Below are 22,412 nucleotides of genomic sequence, written 5' to 3'. Positions count from 1 at the left end.
ATTCTCATGACTTTTAAGTATCAGATGTGCTAGTATAGTTCTTTCCTCTGGAACTGAAGTATATTTTAAAAGTTTTTCTTTTTATAAAGAATGTCTTGTTGCGCCGTTTTGCTAGACTGAAAGTTTCCTCATCACTTGGTGAGACCCTCCTCTAATTCAATCTTTGTCTTTTGTCTTTGCTGCCTTGCAGGGTTGGTACAGTAGGCTTCACTAACTTAGCTGCAACTCAGAATTTCTCCTCCAGCACCTGAGTAAATGCTGATGGTCTTGTGGAGAGTGGATTAAGAGTACGAGCTAAGTTCTCAATCCCAATTAAGAAGCGGAGGAAAATTTAAACTGTCTCCTTCAAAGTTTATCACAACCACCACCATCAAGACAGCAAACCAAAGGACAAAGACTTTGACCTGCTGTGTTGCTCTGTGTAGTCCAGTTCACGTATGGTTTACAGACTTGGCTGGGGTTACTAATGAGTAAATAAAAAGTTGGACACTTCCTGTCGTTGGACACTTATTCACAAAGTTACCAAAATGAGGGCTGTACTGGAGACAGCAGACATTGCCATAGTGGCCCTGTATTTTATCCTGGTCATGTGCATTGGTTTTTTTGCCATGTGGAAATCTAATAGAAGCACCGTGAGTGGATACTTCCTGGCGGGGCGCTCTATGACCTGGGTAGCAATTGGTGCCTCTCTGTTTGTGAGCAATATTGGGAGTGAGCACTTCATTGGGCTGGCAGGATCTGGAGCTGCAAGTGGATTTGCAGTGGGCGCATGGGAGTTCAATGCCTTACTGCTTTTGCAACTTCTGGGATGGGTTTTCATCCCGATTTACATCCGGTCAGGGGTATACACCATGCCTGAATACTTGTCCAAGCGATTTGGTGGCCATAGGATTCAGGTCTATTTCGCAGCCTTGTCTCTGATTCTTTATATCTTCACCAAGCTCTCAGTGGATCTGTATTCGGGTGCCCTCTTTATCCAGGAGTCTTTGGGTTGGAACCTCTATGTGTCTGTCATCCTGCTCATTGGCATGACTGCTTTGCTGACTGTCACCGGAGGCCTTGTTGCAGTGATCTACACAGACACTCTACAGGCTCTGCTTATGATCGTTGGGGCACTCACACTTATGATTATTAGCATGATGGAGATTGGCGGGTTTGAGGAAGTTAAGAGAAGGTACATGTTGGCCTCGCCCAATGTTACTTCCATCTTGCTGACATACAACCTTTCCAACACAAATTCTTGTAATGTCCACCCTAAGAAAGATGCGCTGAAAATGTTACGGAATCCGACAGATGAAGATGTTCCTTGGCCTGGATTCGTTCTTGGGCAGACCCCAGCTTCGGTATGGTACTGGTGTGCTGACCAAGTCATCGTGCAGAGAGTCTTAGCAGCTAAAAACATTGCTCATGCCAAAGGCTCTACTCTTATGGCTGGCTTTTTGAAGCTTCTGCCAATGTTTATCATAGTTGTCCCAGGAATGATTTCCAGGATACTGTTTGCTGATGATATAGCTTGCATCAACCCAGAGCACTGCATGCAAGTATGTGGAAGCAGAGCTGGGTGCTCTAATATTGCTTACCCACGCCTGGTGATGAAGCTGGTTCCTGTGGGCCTCCGGGGCTTAATGATGGCAGTGATGATTGCGGCTTTGATGAGCGACTTGGACTCTATCTTTAACAGTGCCAGTACCATATTCACCCTCGATGTGTATAAACTCATCCGCAGGAGCGCAAGCTCCCGAGAACTAATGATTGTGGGGAGGATATTTGTGGCTTTTATGGTGGTGATCAGCATTGCATGGGTGCCAATCATCGTGGAGATGCAAGGAGGCCAGATGTACCTTTACATTCAGGAGGTAGCAGATTACCTGACACCCCCAGTTGCGGCCCTGTTCCTTCTGGCAATTTTCTGGAAGCGCTGCAATGAACAAGGGGCTTTCTATGGTGGAATGGCTGGCTTTGTTCTTGGAGCAGTCCGTTTGACGCTGGCCTTTGCGTACCGTGCCCCAGAATGTGACCAACCTGATAACAGGCCAGGCTTCATCAAAGACATCCATTACATGTATGTGGCCACAGCATTGTTTTGGGTCACAGGACTTATTACTGTCATTGTTAGCCTTCTCACACCACCTCCCACAAAGGAACAGATTCGTACCACCACCTTTTGGTCTAAGAAGAGCTTGGTGGTGAAGGAGAGCTGCTCCCCGAAAGATGAACCATACAAAATGCAAGAGAAGAGCATTCTGAGATGCAATGAGAATAGTGAGGCCATCAACCACATCATTCCCAATGGGAAATCTGAAGATAGCATCAAGGGCCTTCAGCCTGAAGATGTTAATCTTTTGGTGACCTGCAGAGAAGAAGGCAATCCAGTGGCTTCATTAGGTCATTCAGAGGCAGAAACACCAGTAGATGCTTATTCCAATGGGCAAGCAGCTCTCATGGGTGAGAAAGAGAGAAAGAAAGAAACAGAGGATGGAGGCCGGTACTGGAAGTTCATAGATTGGTTCTGTGGCTTTAAAAGTAAGAGCCTCAGCAAGAGGAGTCTCAGAGACCTGATGGAGGAGGAGGCTGTTTGTTTACAAATGTTGGAAGAGCCTCCACAAGTTAAACTAATACTAAATATTGGACTTTTTGCTGTGTGTTCACTTGGAATTTTCATGTTTGTTTATTTTTCCTTATGAACTTTTAAGGATATGATGAGACACTAACTTAAGAAAATACTGGTCTTTGGAAAGAAAAAAAAAGAAAACATGTAACTGTTGCATCTCTCAGGCATTGTTTACGCTGTAGGTTTTAGCCAAATTTTACTTAGCAGAAAATCATCTATTTGCAAGACTTTATTTTCCCAGAGATGGATGAAAGCAAATTTTCAACCTAAAGGAAGTAAAACTTGTTTAACAGACTGAATTGTGCAAATGTGGTTTAAAATTTTCCATACCAAAGTAAGGAGAGAGACCAATTATTCTCATAGAACATGTAGAGCAGAATATATGCTAAGATATTACAAATAAGGTATACTGTCTGCACTGCCAAATCTTGGTAGGCCTTCTTAACCTGAAGTAGAAGACTTGCTCATTTCAAAGTTTTTTTCTGTCTTTGTAATCCCTACTACCATTTAAAACTGAATTTGTAGACATTGTATAATCAGTTGTGTACTGAAAACCTAACTCATGTTCTTGTGGGGTACTTGTGTCGGGACAAGTTAGTTCATTTGCCAGGCTCATTTTGCTAGCATGAGCCTATGGATTCTGAATGCCAAAAGAAAGGAAGAAGAATGTTCTCCTGTAGCTGTTCTTGTACCACCAATATATGGAATGTTGAGCAAAAGTTGTTCCAGTTCCTTTTTTTTTTTTCTTTTTTTCCTGCTTTGACTGAAGTTTAAGTGAACCATACTCAAATGACCATCAAGTCTATCTTGATACATTTATGTCATGACTGTATTGTCAGATGATTAGGGGAGAAAATGAAGTAAACATTGCTGATGATCCCCAGATTTATTGACCAAGTTCAGGTTGTTTATACAGTTTGGGAATTAGCAGTCCTCAAGCAGTGTTTGGTCAGCTTATGCTAAACAGGTGACTACTCGTACTCCACTAATTCTCTAGCTTTGTTCTTTGTTCTTGTCATTTGGTAACATTTTTTATTAGCCACATATCTTTCCAAGTGGATTCAGTCAGAAGATATGTCCAGAAATTTGAAGAAAAAAAAAAAATTGTCACTGCCTTTTTGCTGGGTTGCCCCATGATATATTGAAGTTGAGCTTTTGGAGGGAAAATTTAATTCTGAGATCATATTGTGTCCTTGAGAAGTTCCCCCCGCCCCCCGATTTACTTTTTTTCGAAAGACTTGCCATCTGTACACAGCCTCTACATTTTTGTTTAAAAAGTTATATTGACCTAGAGCATGAGGAGGTTTCAGTGCAAACTGGGCATCAGTAACAGAAAAGTCAGAGTGCATGCTTTGCCATTGGTAGATTGTCAGTATTGTCTTTCTGTAGAACAGATAGCATGTTAAAGAGGTGTCAAGAATAAGAACTTCTGGGCTTAATAGTATGTCTTGTGGAGGGTATTGTAGGACTTGTGTAAATTATAGGACCCTCGATCTTCACATGGCATGGCACTCCGTTGTAACCTTCATGGATGGGAATCTTTTTCACAGTCTGATTCCCCTTCGTGAGGGCAGGGTACAAAAGATGTTGGGGGAAAGCTCTATATAGATCATGTAGTTATGTGTCTGTGTGCTCAACATGGTCCTTTTTCCTTTGTGACATATGAAGGAAACTAATTGTGTATCTACTTTCTTTGACTTTCCTGTAATCTCTGATACTTTTTAAATTGCATGATTTTATTAAGCTTGTATTCTTTAGGGAAAAGTATTACTTTTTTAGATACTTTTGTAGATTTTGAATCAAAACTCAGTCCTAATAACTTTCAATTTTTTGTATTCTGTAAACTAGTTTCATTATGATGGACTTGATTAGTCCAAAGTTGATTTTAGAAATTATCAGGTAGCATAATGTCTTCCCATCTCCAGGAGGCTTTCTGATGGACTGAGTCTGTAGATGAAAAAGTAATTTATGTATGAATAGCATGATTTCTGAGAGCTTAGAGTGCCTTGTAGAATTTTTTTTCCCAATTTCATTCTTAAGATTTAGAAGTTGGGGGCCAAATAAATAGGGACCATCCTTTTCTTGTATGGAGGAGGCTGTGGCTGTGACATATCTAAGGTTACAAAAAGTCTGTTGGGGAGAACAGAGAACCATGTATCCAAAGCTGGACTCATGGTTAGTCCTTTTCTCAAAGGAACTATTTTCCTTTGAGACAACCTTTTTGGTATTTGGGGAAATAATAGGACCTTAGATTTTTCAAATTGGCTTTTAAGTCATAGGGATTAAAATTTTCTTTGAACACATTGCTGTGTAACTCTCCACAAAGAGGATTGACACATTGGCTGGGCAGCCTTCTTAACCCTTCTTTTTACGGCATAAATTAATAGGTGGTGTTTATGTAGGTTTTTTTCCCCCTTTGTTTAATGTCGAGTCCTAATAGTTTGGAGTATTAGGATCCCCCTACTTTCTCTTTGCTGCTGTCTTAGTACGATACGTGAAATACATCATCTTGTGTCTATTTGTGTGTATATAGCAGTAGGTCAAGTTTAGAGTACTAATGTCTGTAAATAAGGAATGACTATTAGCATATCCATTAGGATGTTTATTCTTGTCAGTATAAACATCACTGTGTTGAGACTGAAGTCCCTGAAGCTTGCCCTTCGTATTGCTTTCCAGTAATAGATAATGTGCTTGAATAAGTATGTGGATTGCCGATTGCAACTTCATTCAGGGGACCATTGTTCAGTCTAGATTTCATTAGAATGATTGTTCATGGAATGATACATGGTCTGTTTTAAGCTAGCAAAATGTTCATACTTTACACTAAATGGGTCCTAAATGATGACATTTGCTCTGTAGACATATGTATATATTTTTATATTGGCTCAAGCTAAGGTTCAGAATTGAGTAAGAGTGATATTGACTAGAATAGTTACCTAAGAGTCCAAATGAAAAGTGAGAACACTGGTCTTCAAAAAGTAGAGACAAATACTGTCTTATCTGTTCTTTATGGTATCCCCAGTTCTTAGATTTTTGTCCTTCCACACAATCTCAGTCTTAAGATCTGATGAGAAGAGCTTATTACTCGGGCATGCAGAATAATTATTGGCTCCAAAAATACTATATCCTTTTGCCCCGAGATAGTATGTGGCTTTAGAAATAGCTGAGCCGAGCTTTTTCTGCAGCCATTCTTTTCCTGGTGAGGTTATCACTCATATCTTTAGGTTAGAGAAGCATCAAGCAATAGTGGTGGTACTGTGTCCTTTAGCCTAAATTCAGCAGATCTGCTCTCCCAAGGCTTCCATTTCCCTTGCCTCAAAGGATCCATTGTCTTTTTGTACAAAGAGGCTGGCCAGGGTCATAGTTCTTAGCATGTCAAGTAATTAGCAGAGACCTATCATATGTGAAACTTCACATTTTAAGAATTGATTGGGAGGTTGTCACTCAGTTCTCTAACCTGAGGCTAATTGGGAGTGGGGGACTGAAGTCTTGTCCAGGGCGCTTAGAGTCTATAAGTGTCTCCGTTTCTCAGTCTGCTGTTTTCTTCCCTATACTTCCAGGGTGAGTGGATCTTCTCCTCTGTCTTCGAATATCATTTAGTGTAGCCTGTGGGCTATTCTCATTCTTTACCGTCCTGAAGACTGGCCATATTATTAGACCCGTCAGTGTTCCCACTTGGCAGTATTTGGCTTACTTACTTTGCTTATACTTTTTACTCTGCTGTGTCATTTTCATCTGAGGTATGATGGCTGGAAAGGACCATGTGGGTATGGAGTAGTTACACCTTACCATTCCCCAGGTTTAGATTGAGAGATATATGTAGACCATTCCTGTTACATTTTGTGACCACGGAGACATGCCAGGACAATTGTTCTAAGAAGTCCGAAAAACTATAAATGAGATGCTGAGAAGAAATACCTGGGTGATAAAAACACAAACTTAACAAATTAGGTAACAGACAAACATTAGGTTAAAATGTGCAGACGTAGAATTCTATTCAGTGAATTCCAGAACTTGAAGCATCTTGGCTATCAGTTTATTTAAGCCTTTCCTCATATAGATGCGTATATCAACGAATAAGATCCAGCCTGTTAAAAACCCTGGTTTGATGTTAAATATTGTGAAGTAGGAGTTTTTAAGCCTGTTTGAGGTTAAATGACTGATATTTGATAGTGACACTTTAGTAGAAAAAAATGCTTTTAGGCTTGTATTCCTAAGATTTCTCATTAGCAAAATGTTACATTGCATAAGTCATTCTGATGTTAGCTTGAACAGACTTTACAAATAGGGTATACTCCTATTTGTGTGTATACTCACCTACCATTCAGAGAGACTGGTCTTTCCCTTTGTCTTCCCTCACATTGCTTTGATTTTTCACCTATTCTTTCTTTTAACATTTCTCAGATTCCTGTTTTGATCTTTTATCAGCTTAATTCACTTTCAGGTTTATTGCTGTGATGTGCAAAAGTGCTGCTTTGCCCCAGTTTTGAATACTTGGATCCAAATAATGATTCATTAAGTATAGTCGTGTTTAAATATACGAAATTTCTATAAGCTTAAACTGTTAATTCTCCAGAATGATCTTCTCAGGCTAATGTTCACTAGTGTTCACTAATAAATGCCCTAATAATCCATCAGTATTTTATTCTGAAAACTCTTTTCTTCAAAAATTAGGGAGACAACAATAGTTAAACTTCATACCGATCCCTTTGAAATGGTGGTATCACAATGCAGAGAGGAATGGAGTTTGTTTTGATGCCAAAAAGCCTTGTTCTTTCAGTACTTTAAAGGTGCGAAGTTGGAACTAGTCAGTTGGCATATAGAGAAACCCTTTTGTACTAGTAAGGTGTGAAGCTGGATTATATAAGAAGTAATCTTTCGATTACTACATTCGGTTAGCTTATTAACTCAGGGCGGCAAACCCCTTTTCCTCCATTAAGGTCACTTCTCTTCATTTGGTATCCTTTTTCTCAGACTCTCCCCTCTGTTGGAAGACTTGGTATTCAGCTACTCTGACTCCTAGAATTGGATTTAGCTAAGGTTCAAACTATATAATAGGCTTTGCCAGTGCTGAGTCCCACACCATCAGTCACATAGTCATATAAATGTTTTTATTTAAACTTCTCTCTCCAATGCCGGGAATAAGGCTTTCAACTACTGATTCACCTTTAAAGGAATGTTATGAGAATGGATATAATTTATGTTTGTTTCCATCTCAAATCCTTTAGAAAAGATAGGACTTTGGCTTAAGCACTCTTGTTTCTCTGGTAACTAACAGCCTTAACCATTGATATATTGCCTTTTATTCAGAAATAGACGAGAAAGATTTGATGTATTTGTATCGTTACTCATTTCATGTACTTTACTTTTAAGGGGAGGACCATAATTGGAAGCTGTTGGTTTAAACCAAATAACCTTACTTTATGTAATAATTTTTCAGTGTGGTTTGGTTACCTGGATTCATACTATGTGTGAAGAGAGGGATGCTAGAACAAATAAGCAAATGAAGAGCAAGTCAAGACAAAAAGCACAGCGGTCTCAGATTTTTCTTAGTGTAGGAGCAATGGCTTTACTCGCAGAAAAGCACTAGATCATAATTGTTGCCCATGATCCTAAAGCCCCTCCAATCCTTTCCTACCCCTACCCCCAGTTAAAAATAGTTTACAGTCCGTGAACTCTATCAATAGGGGAAATACATATTTCAGTGATTTCCGTAACAGCACAAGTTGACAGTAGATAACCACAACCTTATTGGAGACTTCTATTTATCTTAGTAAATTCACCTTGTACCCCAGTGCTGCTGGAGAAAGGAGTGTTTACTTTGTTTATCGCCTTTGGACAAACTAGTCTGGATAATTTTTCAGTATTTAATTGTAGCCTAGACTTCTGTAAGTGGAATTTTCCTTAATAACTCGCTTTTTGGTAATAATAGTTGGAAACTGAAATTAAGCTTATTGCTATTATTGAAATCCCAAATTGGCAAAGGCCAGTATATAGGGTATTTCATAATATAATCAGCTTCTGAAATTTCTGTTTTGATTAGTGCCTTCTGGTTGCCAATATTGACTCTGCTAGTTTACACATTTCCCTTTCTTGATAGAATATATTTATTTGTTACAATTCCTCTTTTTAAATTTTGTTATAACTAGTCAAGGAAATACACAAAATGCATTTATATTTACATACTTTATATGCAGCGTTTGTTTAGGTTCAAGGAAACCAAGTAGCTCTAATTCCTGTTGCAGTTTAAATGTTATTTATTCATCTATATTTGTTTTGTATCCTTCATTAAAACTATAAAGTTACTTATTCTGTGAGTATATTTTAACTGTTGTGTTTCCAGTGTAGGTTTAATAGGCATATCTGAGAACATACATGTGGCAACAGTTTCACATTCCATGTTAGATAAAGAGCTTAAAGTAAAGGTCCGTAGAAAGCACAAATCCTGTTCACGCAGGTGTGTATCTCCACACGTAGAAAGCACAAGACTCACAGTGTTTCTCAGTGTCCCGCAAGTGCCAGTCATAAAGCCCACCAGGCGTCTGTCTTGGGAGTTATGGAGGACCACCGTTTTGAAAGCCCTAGACAATGAGGTGATCTAAATTGTGGTCCTAAATGAGAAGTGATTCAAATGTAATAATCTGAATAAGTTGGTACTGCTGTGGTGGAGGGAGAGAAGACCAGTGTCAAGAATGTTGCAATTATACTTGGGGTTACAAGTGAAAATGGGGTTTATGGGTTCTTTCCTATAATCTGGAACTAACTGGGACAGACTTTTAAGCTTTTGGTGGGTGGGACAGTTTGGTAAACTTCTGCTTTAAGTTGTAGACCCATTTGAGTTGGTTTTTGATCTTAAGTCTTGAGGAAGTTTTACCTGCCATCGGTAGGTTCCTGAAAACATGGAGAAATTTCACATTTTGACAGGGCAAATACTTGTCTTTCATCTTTGTGTAGGTTTGTAAGAGGTAAACTTAGCTTTATTTTTTCGTGTGCTTTACTGCACTCATTTTAATAGAGCAGAATTTGGTCCAAGTATTCTGAGCATCAAACTAAGTCTGAGACAGCTCTGCCAAACGAGCTACTTTGCTTTTCACAGTGGTTGTAAGAGTCTAAAGGCTTCTTTTACCTGTACCATTCCCCCCGCTTCATGACCAGATGAGGTGAAATCTGTGGGTGCAGCAGAAGAAAATGTGTTTTTCTTGCACTCGGTTTTTGCCCTTGTTTTCTTTACCTGCATAGTCCCAGTCTATCAAGAATGCATAAATAATCTCTGTCTTGAATTTTGCCCATATGTCAAAAGCTGTAACTCTCAGAATGGGAGACAAGTGACTACCTTTGTTCCCACTCTCCTCTATTTTGTGTATTTATCTTCTTAGGGAAAGACTTGGTCAACTCGGATAATACATGGAATGAAGATTAAAGCTGGTGTAGACTGGTATCACATGTTTTAGAGGGGTTAACCAGAGCGCCTGAAGGGAGAGATTCATTCCCCCTCCAGCAAAAAGCAGTCAGGTGTGTTCCCTCAGTATTAGAATGTAAAACCTCAGGCTTGGGGTGGGGGTGTGTGTGGTGAGGGCAGAGGGGTGCCAGAAATACAGGAAAAAAAAGAGGTTTGAGGAGTATCTTTGGCTTAGCGATGTGTGATAAGGCAAAACAGTTATCTGTTAATCCTATATAGTATGCGTCTGTACCTTTAAATGTTTTTAAATTTAAAATCATTTGCAAGAACTTCATGCTTTTGAAGATTCCTTTGGCAGAATTTCTTTCGTTTAAAATTCCACGGAAAGTTGCTTTAATTATTCGTCTAGGTGAAAGTAGTCCTAGCAGTGTAAATATGTATAATTAGAATTTTCTAATTTCACTTTGAGATCTCTAACTTTTGAGTGGCAAAAACAGATCAACAAGTCTTTTGCTCATGGACTTTTCTGTGGCGTTGTTAAAATGCAAAAGCTTTATTTTTGTTAATAATGACATGTTACGTTAGTGTCAGATGATGATACGGCATCTGTTCCCTGCCTTTCCCCACCAGTACTGCTTTGGTTTATAGATTGCCAGCAGAGTTGAGAAATAGAGCAGGGATCTACCCATTCTTGGCTTGGACATCCCATTTTCTGTTGCCCAGACCTGTGTCGGCAATCATGTATGAACTATGTTATGCTTCTCAGTACTTATTATTTTTTTTTTGATAAGGTGGATATCAAAAATAGTTGCTGTGCAAAAGTTAGTAGTCTTCTTCAAGAAGAAAACCGATTCCTTTTCTAATATCCTGTGAAATTGCTTCATTCATTTCTTTATTTTTAAGCCAAATGTCAGCAGAGTACTGCTGCTTTTATCTAGTACTTTTGATATGTAAGTATTGCATTTTAAAAAGATGTCTACATTGAAAGCTGTTTTTCCCAGTGTCCTCCCTATTATACTCTGTTCATATTTTCTGTAAGAGACCAGTCTGTGCACTGGGGGTGTGTATTGTGTAAATGTACCATTTCGTCAGTTATGCATTGTAGACCAAATGTGATTATAAATGAAGCTGTTGAGTTGTTGGTGAGTTTTTTGAATTGTAAACTGATTTCCAGTGACCGTTTGTTGTCCACAGGTTTTTTTGTTTGTTTTGTTTTGTTTTGTCTTCAGGTTTGATCGGGGTCCATCTTCACATTGTACAATGTTTTAGTTGCAAGCAGAAAGTAGAATTTGGTATAAACCAGGTTATTTCTGTATTGAAAGGAATACCATTGAAATTGTAGATTTAGGATTGTTAACCATACATGACAAGTCTAACTTGACTATTATTCTAACCTACTGTATACAATCTGATTTTTAAAATTGTAGACATGTATGATCTTGGTTTCATGTGTTTTTAAAAGTGTTATTGTTGAAAAAATGGAAAAACAATGAAGCAAATCTGCTAAAGAGCTGTCAGTTTTCATTACTGACTCTGTAAAATACACTGTTCTTTGTGTACTGTGTGTTATTTTGCCAGCTGCTGCATTAGCCTTCAAAAGTATTTGGAAACTTCAGATGAACTACATTTCTTGAAAAGTATATTCCTTTCTGTGGTATCTTGTCCTGTAACTGAAGTATAGTAATTATTTTATGGAAATGTTATTAGCACTTCTGTACCAACTTTGAATAAAATGAAAAATTTACATTTCTGTGACTGAGTATTTTCAGTATGAACACGTATCTGCCCTCAAAACTTGACGAGGTTCTGTGTCTAGAGTTGAAGAGGTTGTACCTCAGTGCCTTTTCTCTTGGCTCACCACAGGCTTTCCCTACCAGTTAATGCTGTTCTTTACCATTGTAAACCAGGGCTTACGGGTGTTGATCCAGAATTGAGTGACATGGCAATCACCGAGTAAATAAAAATTCTCTTAGTTTATCACTTCTGTTTCGAAATAACTTCAGATCACAGGAAAGTTGTGAGAACAGTATGAAGAACTCCGGAATCATTTTCATCCAGATTCACCAGTAGGACACATTTTTGCCACGTTTGCTTTGTCATTCTTTTATCATACACACTTTTCTGAACCATTTGAGTGTTAAGTTGCAGACATCATTCCCCTCTACTCCTTCGGTAGTTGTAGTATATTTAAGACAAGGACAGTCCTCTAATCAGAATGTAATTATCAATATCTGCAACATGACAGTGATGCAGTATTTTAATCTGACGTCTTTATTCAAATGTTGCCGTTCCAGTAATGTCCTTTTGTAGCATTTTTTTTTTTTTTAAGTTTAGAAGCCAGTCCGTTGTATTTAGCTTTTATGTCTCTCTCCTTTAATTAGCAATTCCTCAGTTTTTCTTTGTCTTCCATGGTATTGATAGTTTTGAAATTTAGAGGCCATTTTGTGAATGCCCCTCATTTCCTCATGGTTAGATTCACACTATACATGTTTGGCAGGAGTAGGACATACGTGAAGCAATGATAATGTCCTCAAAGCTTCATGTTGGGAGGTACGTGATGTTGTTCCCTTAATGTTGACATTAACTTTGATACTTGGTTAAGACGGTGTCTGTCAGGTTTCTCCACTGTCAAGGTACTGTTTTTCCTTTAGCCAATAAATAATCTGTGGGAAAATAATAAGAGATTACGTAAATAACTTACTCCTCATCAGTCTTGAACCCCTGAATTCAGTGTCCATAGGTAATTTTTGCCTGAGCAAAGTTACTACAATGATGATGCAAAACTGATTTTTTTGTGTGTGAAGTTTTGTTGTTTGCTATACTCAAATGGAAAGCTTCCTCCTCTTCCCATTTATTTGTATGAACTCATTTAGTGGGTTATACTCCATTACTGTCATCATTTTGCTCAAATGTTTCCAGATTTAGCCATTGATACTCTCCTCAGACTAGTTTCTGTGTCCTTGATGCCCATTTGTATCATTTTTTCAGTGCTTCCTGATTTCCCAGCACAGCAAGGGGTTGCAGGCTTATCTTGTACTTTCCTTTCCCCATTGGGACCAGGCATTTAGTTAGGGAATGGAATTTAGAAATCAAGGTCTGGGTGTGCCCATTCTTTACAGGGGTGAACATGGCCCTTCTTCTGGGCCCTTTTCAGTATACAGAAGTAGGGTATTCATGTACATCTGAGGCCTCCTAATTCTACACCAGTGCTAGAAGGTTCTTTTAGCTTTCCCCATTACTCCCTTTTCCAGCTGCAAGAAATCAGATAATATTGACACATTAACTCATTTTTCAATCTTACAACTCTTTAGAATTAAAGTTTTTGCAGGTGTATAGATGTTTTTAAGAGTTTTGCTGAATATGGAATTGTAGATTGGGAAGTATTTTTCTTCAGTTTTTGTAAGCATAAGACTTTTTTTTTCCCCCTAGCTTCTAGTCTCAGTGTTCTGAAATTTCATTATTACATGCCTTGAAAGTTTTTCTTCCATTGTACTGGCCCTCAGTGGGCTCTTTTCAGTTTGGCAACCGAGTGTCTTTTATTTCTAGGATGATTACTCTCTGTTTTCTCCTTTTTGGAAAAAAGGAGTTTTTTGAACTTTGAATTTTGTTCAACTCTTTGGATCATGTGGACTGGTCCAGTTTCGTACAGTCTCTTGTTTTTTAATTTTCTTAATTGTCTTTGTCTTTTTGCTCTTTCTAAGGGTGTTTCTAACTTTATCTTCTAACCCTTCTGTTGAAAAAATTTCTCAGGTATTTACTTTATCAGTGCTGCTTTGTTCCCCGAATCTTCCTTTTTTCTAGTCTCTTGTTTCATGGTTGCCGTATCTTTTCATCTCTGAAGATAGTGTTTTCTCTTCCTGCAGTGTTTGTTTACTTCAGTTTTTTCTGTGTTGAGCTCTCCTGTTAAAGGCTTTTCTCAAATGTATGCGGTCTTTGGTTTAACTGAATGGACTACTGAATGCGTGGGTGGAGCTTGTCTGCTTCATTGTCTGGCCTTCATGGCCTGGCTGTTTGTTGCATGACTCCTGTGGTATCTTTTGAACAGGTCAGATTGCCCAAAGAATAGTCTTAAGAGTTTTTGACTGAAGGATGAAAGGCCTTGGGCCATCATTCTGGGAGCTAAGTGGGGAAAGAGCCCAGGGGTCTCATCATTCAGTATGTGTTTTTTTCCTCAGTCTCTTTTTGGTGTGGTGCCCCCACTTAGAGCTGTGCGAGTGTCTCCTGGTCCAGAGGTTTCTCTCTGTTTTGTCCACTCCAGAGAATAAACCTCCAGACATGCATCTAAGGATCCAGTTTCTCCTTACGCTTTTGACAGACTTTATTTTAGCCTCTTACTTCACCCCCACTTTCACAGGCATACCCCGTGTTGCCAATTCTTGGATCTTTGGAGGAATTCTCCATTGTTAAGTACGGTTGATTCTTGGTTTTCCCCATTGCTGCTTTCTTTCATATATTTTCTTTCTTCTCCAGATTGAATTGCTGTGTTCCCGTCTTGTCTTCCTCATTCTTTCAGAGTTGTACCTTAAAACACACACACACACACACACACACACACACACACACACACACACACACAATAAAAAGCTCTTTACTGTAGTTCTAGTAGGTTTTTCAGAAGGAGTATAATTAGATGCTTGTGTTGCAACTTCCAACTTACTGGGAAGTTTTGGTATCTGCTCTTTGCTTAGTATTTGAAAGTTGACATTTCTGAGTCTATAGCCCATTTCAGTCCTTCCCAAAAAGAACATGTTGACAACCAGAAGCACAGTTGGAGTTTTAAAATTCTGTTGGTCTCTGAAAGCGCAGAGCTAATGATGGTTCACATTTCAAAAGGGGCCTTAGGAGTTACGTGTGTTTGATTCTTCTGTACAATGCACGAAGCCCACCTACGAAAACATTTTTTGTGTGTGGAGTTTAACATACATACTCCGTCCCATGAAAATGAACTGGTATACAGCACAGTGAGTATGGTTGCTACTTGTTATTTGTGGCAGTTACTTTCTGTAAAGTGGCCTCTAACGCTGAATTCGTGAATACAAGTCATTGCCCCTTGAGGAGATGCAGGGTTGGGTTCCTGTGAGCCTCTGGCTGGTCACATTTTAATTAACTGACCGAGACATAACCTCATTTTTATGTGTGTTTCTGATGAAGTCTGATGAAGACATTATATTTAATATGTTTGATTCATAATCATTGAGCTCAAAGCCAACAGCATCCTAACCCATGCCACGAATGAAGCTTTACCTAATGCATTTTTCCTGTAAGGCACATCACATCCTTCTTACACCAAGGAACATTTAGGACAGCATGTCACTACACTCAGGGGACCATTTTAAACAGCATTGACGAAAAGCACAAGAATGCAGGAAAACATGGCACTACGTGGGCCGCAGAAAAGACACCTGCTTATTACCATGGGAGACCTGAAACAAGAAGGCAGAGCCTCGGTTGTTGGGCCTCAGCCGGGAATGTGCATGTCGGGTGGCACATTTTCCACCGGTGTCCACATGCGTGTGTCTGCAGATGACTGCAGAAGTTGGTGGGAGTGTCCACCTGGGCGGCACAAATAAGTTTTCGCTAGTACACGAATTGGCATGTATGGATTCCGCACGTAATGAGGATCCACTGTACCTGCGAAGCAAACACCCGTGTAACCACCGCCCGCAAGAACTAGAACTTTGTCAGCGGCTCTCCCAGAAGGTGCACTTCAGTTACGGGAAGTTCTGATTTTAAAGGGGTTTCTTACCTCCAGTCTGCCTCTTTCATTTGATAGCTCAAGTTCTGCCTCTGAAGTGTTACCTTTTTTCCCTTTGAGTATTTGAAGACAAATACTCAAGATAAGGGTACTCTTAAGTCTCAAAATCCAGCTTTATCTTTTTCATTCTCTTGGGTGTGCAAGAGACCCTTTACCTGTCTTTTTTTTTTTTTTCTAGACAACTTTGAGGCACTTTGACGTCCCTTTTTATATGTTTAAATCAGCAAATACAGTCTCCAGGGTACACACTACTGACGTTAGACTGTAGGGGTGGGAAGTAAACACAACAGTGAAGACTACCATTCCCTTGGTTTCACTGTCCTTCCGGTTGTAATAGGAAATTTCATTGTCACACCCTCTGGAAGACACTGTACAATGCTGTTGTCTCTACTTGGTATGTAGAGACAGCACGACCTGCTGACTCGGTTTCCAGAAGTTGTCCTAGCTTTTCAGAGTCCTGAAGTTGGATGCGTAATATTTCCTGTACACTCTAGGAGTAGAATGTCCATGATTCTTGATTATGTCCCAAGAATCCTTAGAAGTTTGGAAGCACCTTTATGAGTCTGGCTGTGTCTTTGTTTTGTATCAGTCTCTCACCTGTTTATTCCTTCTTCCTTGACTGTGCATCTGTTTTTGACTAACAGGATGTGCTTTAGCTTTATTATGCATATCTGTCTTTTGAAAACAAATGGTGCTGTTTTCCTCTTTGCAGTTGAATATCTTATTTCTCCTTGAATTTTCTGACTTGGCTTAGCATTTTCTTTCTCTTCAGTGAATTCAAGTGCAGTTAGCAACTTCCATCCCTTCATTTTTCCATTTATTCTTTGACTTATGCATTCATCAAATACTTAGCAAACACATTCTGTGTGCCAGTTGCGTTGCATCTCCAGCATGTAGTAAAGATGAATAGATGCAACCTTGAAGAAGCTTAGTTAAGGAAGGGGATGGTACTCGACATAATTGTACTTGCAAGATGTGTGTGGAATGGGAGCGGTCCGTGTAGGATCGCAGAGGAGAAGCACACTTCTAGGAAGTAACTGAATCTGGAAGGATGTTTTTATTTCTTTAATTCCACTGTGCCTTTATACCCTGCTCCTCCTGCTCTTCAGAGTAGTGCAATCCCTCAAATGCCTTCCTCTCACCTCCTAAGTTAAGCACCCCTGCAGTGGCCTGGTTGGTGGACACAGTTGCTCTGTAGGGTAATGCAGATCTGACTCTTGCCAAGGCCCAAGTTTCTCCATCAGGGCATATTTAAAAAAAATACTTCTCTTAACCCAGTCAACGAACACATTTTTTGCTCAACTCGTACACTGATGTTTAGAAGATTCACAGGATATAAAATAGGATTCTTTCTTTAATAACCCTGTTGTCTCTAGTCACTAAATCTTTTGCGGGTTCTTACCTCCCTTGGTCTCCCTGTCATTCCAGTGCTGCCCTCCTACTCCCTGCAGAGGCCGAACTGTAAGATGAAGGCAGGGAACTGAATTGTGCGTGAAGGAGAGCAGTCCACAAGACAGGTAGCTCAGTGATGTATACCTGATTCCTGCTCTCACTATCCGTTTCATGAGCTTTGGCATTTCATTTACTTGCTGCCATAGTAACCAGGATTCCTGCCAGTCTTCTTCCTCTTTCCCATCTTTTATTCATCTGTACAGGCATCTGGAGTGGGGATGGGGAAGACAGAAGTGGAAATCTCCCAGTAAAAGGGTGTGGATTTCAGAATGTCCTCAGAATAGCAAAGATGGACATCTTCGTTTTGGCATTGTTTCCAGCTGTTGAAGTACTATTAACCACAAGTAGTCACCTATTGGGGTTGTTATTTCTCTATTTCATGTCAGGGAGAGCTCTGTTATTGTGAAAAAAGAAGTGGAGCTTTTATGTTTATTAAATTAGAGTTGTAGGAGATCATTGTTGAAAGTCCTTTATAAACTACAGTTCGGCCAGAACCACTCATTTTTTGGCTGATGAGAAGCCAGCCAACTTCATACTAGAATGTGGTTCTCAGCTTTGTCTGTACCTGGAGAGTTTCAAAAATGCTAGTGCCCAGGATTCTTAAATTCCTAGGCCAATTGAATCAAAATATCTGAGGTGAGACATAAGCATCTCATTTTTCAAAGTTCCTAGGTTAGGGGTGCCTGGATGGCTCAGTTGATTGAGCATCTGACTCTTGATTTTGGCTCAGGTCATGATCCCAGGGTCATGGGATGGAGCCCCGCATCGGGCTCCGTGCTGGGTGTGGAGCCTGCTTGAGATAATTCTCTTCCTCTGCCCCTCTCCCTCTGTCGCTCGTTCTCTCTCTCACACACACACAAAAAAGTTCCTCAGATGATTCCACTGTGCTCTAGAGGATGCCTTGGTGATTCTGCCCTTTTCTTTCGGTGTACCCAAATCATGTACCCAAATCATGTACCCAAATCATGTACCCAAATCATGTACCCAAATCATGTACCCAAATCATGTACCCAAATCATGAAAGGAACTGTTGGTTGTATGCAATTGAACCTCCAAATTTGGCCTGAAATGGCATCTATCTGATTGATATTCTTTGACTTGAGACCTGGGAAACAAGTGGATTAATTAAGGAACAAAACTGCATTATAGTCGAACTACACGGATTTACTGTTAACCTGGGCCCGTAAGTAACTGACAAGTCATAAATTCATACAGAGTTGGATCTCATGTAATCATGACTTTCTTGTTCTGTGAGGTCTTGAAATTCATTCATTTATAATCTTTTGACACCAGAGCTGGTATTGGTGACTCACTGTGGGCTAGCTGCAGGGTCCCTTAGTAAGTCCAGTTTATGATTTAGAGGCAGTCTTGCCAACCTTGTAGCTGAAGTTACTGGTCATCCTACTAACTACCTTTACATTTGCAAACTCAGCCATGCTATGAAGTGTGACTGCTTTATTATTTTCAGTTTGTTATTGGCACACATTAATCTGTGCTGGACTCAGCAGTTATTGGACTCTTGCTCCTCTGATTTTTTTTTTTCTTCCATTCTTCCCTGGGTTCTTTTTATTTTTATCACATGCCCCAAAGAATAAATTTTTATGTTTGATTTCCCAGGTCTCAAGAATCTCAGTCCTGGTGCATGGCCATAGAATATGGTCAAGTTCCTCTTTTCTCATCACCTTGATTATTATTTCTTCTTCTTCTTCTTCTTCTTCTTCTTCTTCTTCTTCTTCTTCTTCTTCTTCTTAATGTTTATTTTGAGAGAGAGCGAGAGCATGTATGCACATGGTGGGAAGGACAGAGAGAGAGAGAGAGAGAATCCTAAGTAGGCTCCACACTGTTAACGCAGAGCCTTACTTGGGTCTTAATCCCATGAACCATGAGATCATGACATGAGTCGAAACTAAGAGTAGGATGCTTAACCCACCACTCATTACCTTGATATCATTGACCATTGTGTTCTCAGGGCCAGACTTGGTCTTGCCCTGTCACATGTCCTTAGTCGGCTCTGATTTTAGGACCAGTGATCTCTAGGCTCCTGACTTCTAGATTTCTGGTTTTTCTCTGATTGTCAAGAATCCGAGCAGCCAATGTAAACATAGCTCATGATATTAGAAGTACAGCTTGCAAGGCTCTCTCAGTAACCACTGAAAGCTTATCTATCAATACCTCTCTGATTCGTATTAAAAATGTATATGGATGTGGAAGTCTGTGAATGAGTTCTAAATGTTTGAGGCTTAGGTTTAGGACTTCAGTACAAAATTTGCAAATTATGGCATCCATAGTAAGATAGCAAGCAAGTCTCTGGCATAGACTTACGGGAAGAAATCCTCTTTAAATCAAAACAAAACTGAATTTTCCCCAAAAGCAGTTTGTTTCTAAAACAACTTTTTATTGCTCACTGTAAAAAGTCAGGTAATAAAGCAACATGAAAAGAAAACACAACAGAATATTCCTGTCATCTTACTACCTAGGGAAAAGTAGTAACATTTTGTTGTATATTCATCCAGACTTTTTTCCAATGTATGTGTACATAAGTACTTTTTTCTTTTAGAAAGAAATATGGATTGACCCTACCGGCTGATTTTTAGTTTCGTTAAAATATTTTTGCGTCTTACGTAAGGATCAACGTCCTTTTTTTAAATGGCTGTGTTACTATTCAGTGAAAATAATTTATTGAACCAGTGGTCTGTGATGGACAACTCCATTTCTATTTATGCACCATCCTAATAACTTTATGGTGAAGTTTTTCCGAGCTAAGTCCTTGTGCACGCGTATGGCAGTTTTCTCAGAGTAAATTCTTAGAAGTGGCTGTAGTATTGAAGGTATACACATTTGAGACTAATCTAGATTGCCATTTGCCCTCCAGAAAGTTTACATTTTTACCAGCAGTATAAGTGAGTGTTTGAACAGAACTCTTAATGTGCTAAGCAAAAAATTGCTCAGAATGGACAAAGGTGATGGCTTCTGCGTGTGCCAAACACAGTGCCCATGTTGATTCTATCCAAAAATAAATGCCAACTGACTCTCTCTGTCCTTCTTTCCTGCTGTTAGTCCAGACCTGCTCTGAAAGCACCCTAACGGACCCTCTCTCCACCTCTAGGAGAGGCGTTCAGCTGTCCTGGACCGGTTGCAGAGCTGTCTCTAACCCAGCAGTCAGAAGTAGCAGCTCCTTTGGAGTTCTTGTCACATTGATGCTTTTTGATTCAGTCTTGTTTAGGTTTAACTTCTGTTTTAATTAGTTTACTTACATGTGTCTGTCTTCATGTCTGTATCACAAACTTTGAAAGGGCTGGGACTTCGTGTTTCCCATCCTTGTGGCTACCCTTTTGGAGGTGGATTTCACAGTAAGCAACCCAGAAATACTTGGCTTGAAGAGGCCTTTGAGAGGAATGTTTCCAGATTAATACTAGGTGGAGCCTTAAGAAATGGTCACTATCTGACTATACTTAATCTCCCCCAATGGCGATCTCAACCTGTATTTCTGAACTCGCAGAATTTGGTATGCTTGTTCAGTTTTCTTTCCTTTTCCAGATGTCAGGAATATGCTTCCTCTTTTATAACTGATTTGTGTCATTAAAATTATTTTAAAGTTGTTCCCCAATAAAGATTTCTAGGTGGTCTCCTCTTACAACTGTTTCTCGTAAAGATGATCGTGTAAATTAAATCTCGTATTCATGGGTTCTTTTCACTTGTTATACATTTTAGCAGCTCTTAGGGCTCGTAACTTTGTTAAATGATCACTTGATATGTCTGAACTGTGAGTGTACAGTTTTTAACCTAAAATTGTTTTTAATATTTGAGGTACTTTTCTTTTTGCAGAGCACCTGATAGTTGCTTACAAAAAGGGTTTCACTGAATTCTAATCATTTGTTATTTTCCTAGTACACTTTATAGATGCTGGTTCTCTTACTGTCTCCTGTCCTTTCCCCCACTTTCGAAAACCTGTTAAGTCTTTCTTCAGTAGCTCGTCCATATTTGTTACAAATGGTCTTTTAAATAAGATTCATAGGCAAAGTAGTAGAGCAGTGCAGTTCTACTTATAGAAGCATTTTCTGTCTTTGACCTTTGAAAAGCCTTTGAAAGTTACTATGCTGGTCACTTACCCACAAGTTATACAGTGTACATATTATGTAATCACGTTTGACCATGTATTTATGTAGTTTTATTTTTTTAGTTTTCTGTACTTCTCTTTACTGAATCTTAGGCTAATTTTTAAAATTGCTTCTGTGCTTAATAATTTTTCATCTTTAAAGACTGCAACTCTTGATTCAAATTGTGGGGCAAAAGGGGTTCTCTGATCATAAAAATATTTTATGAAACAGTTCCCATGGAATCATTTTCAGAGTTGGGCTTTGTAGCTGTTGTTAGGCAGTGCTGGCACTTTACACATTTTGTACTAGATGGTTGTCCATTCTGTTCTTCTGAGGTCTGCCAGTGACAGAGACCTCCTTTAAATCCTGTTCTACTGTTGAAAGGCGCTCACAGATGGTCTTTTTTCAAATGGCTGTGAGAATCTCAATGCAGAATTTCCAGGGACATTCTCTCTGAAAATGCAGGTTTCAAGGGAATTTTTTTTAAGGACATAAATTCCAGAATTAAGATGTGGCAGAGAACGAGAAAGGCTTTCACTCTTACATGTTCACAGGTGTCGCCAGTTTTCTGGCCTGGCTCCGCCTTCCTTGAATCCTACCTGCTCCTGGGAGTTGCACACGTCTTTGTTATGTGAGAAAGGTGAGGGGTACGTGGGTGCTGCATGCTGTTAGATGTTGTGTATTCTGTGTGATTTTTATTTCCTGGTGGACCGTGGACCGTGAGGCTGTTGTAGCGATAGCTGAATGCATCTGAGGGCCACTGGCTTCAAAAACTTAATGGTTGGCAGAGAGTCTAATTGACAAGATAATTTTGTTCACAAGCTACTCTTACTGGGACGAACGTATGTTTAATTAGATAAAATGTTGGTATTGACCAATGGTGGTGGTAGAGTACTCCGACGAATTCTTAGCTTAAGTAACCTTACTGAATGGAGATTTTATTTTGCGGGCAAGTAGAGATGTCCTTCCTTTTATTTTTCTCATTTGTTTGCTCTCATCTTTATTGTAGAAACTTCGACCATTAGAATCTCTAGAACTGGGGTTTTCAAAATGTAGCCTAAGGAACCTGGGCTTCCTAGGGACCCTCTCAGGGAATCG

General features: G+C 39.5%; 2 protein-coding genes across 3 annotated transcripts in view; both read left to right on the top strand.

The window, feature by feature from the left end:
- SLC5A3 (solute carrier family 5 member 3) overlaps nt 1-14,582 on the top strand; it is a 37,426-nt gene extending 22,844 nt beyond the window's left edge. The window contains exon 2 of the mRNA XM_042903202.1: nt 191-14,582. Coding sequence (XP_042759136.1) covers nt 528-2,684 — 2,157 coding nt within the window. The 5' untranslated portion in view covers nt 191-527 and the 3' untranslated portion in view covers nt 2,685-14,582. The remainder of the gene's footprint in view (nt 1-190) is intronic.
- MRPS6 (mitochondrial ribosomal protein S6) overlaps nt 1-22,412 on the top strand; it is a 67,446-nt gene that overhangs the window by 23,377 nt on the left and 21,657 nt on the right. The window lies entirely within an intron of this gene.

The sequence above is a fragment of the Panthera leo genome, chromosome C2 (genome assembly GCF_018350215.1).
Source record: "Panthera leo isolate Ple1 chromosome C2, P.leo_Ple1_pat1.1, whole genome shotgun sequence".
In the NCBI taxonomy this organism is placed as follows: domain Eukaryota; kingdom Metazoa; phylum Chordata; class Mammalia; order Carnivora; family Felidae; genus Panthera; species Panthera leo.
Note: the sequence above shows the minus strand (reverse complement) of the source record. Positions and strands in the feature narration are given on the sequence as shown.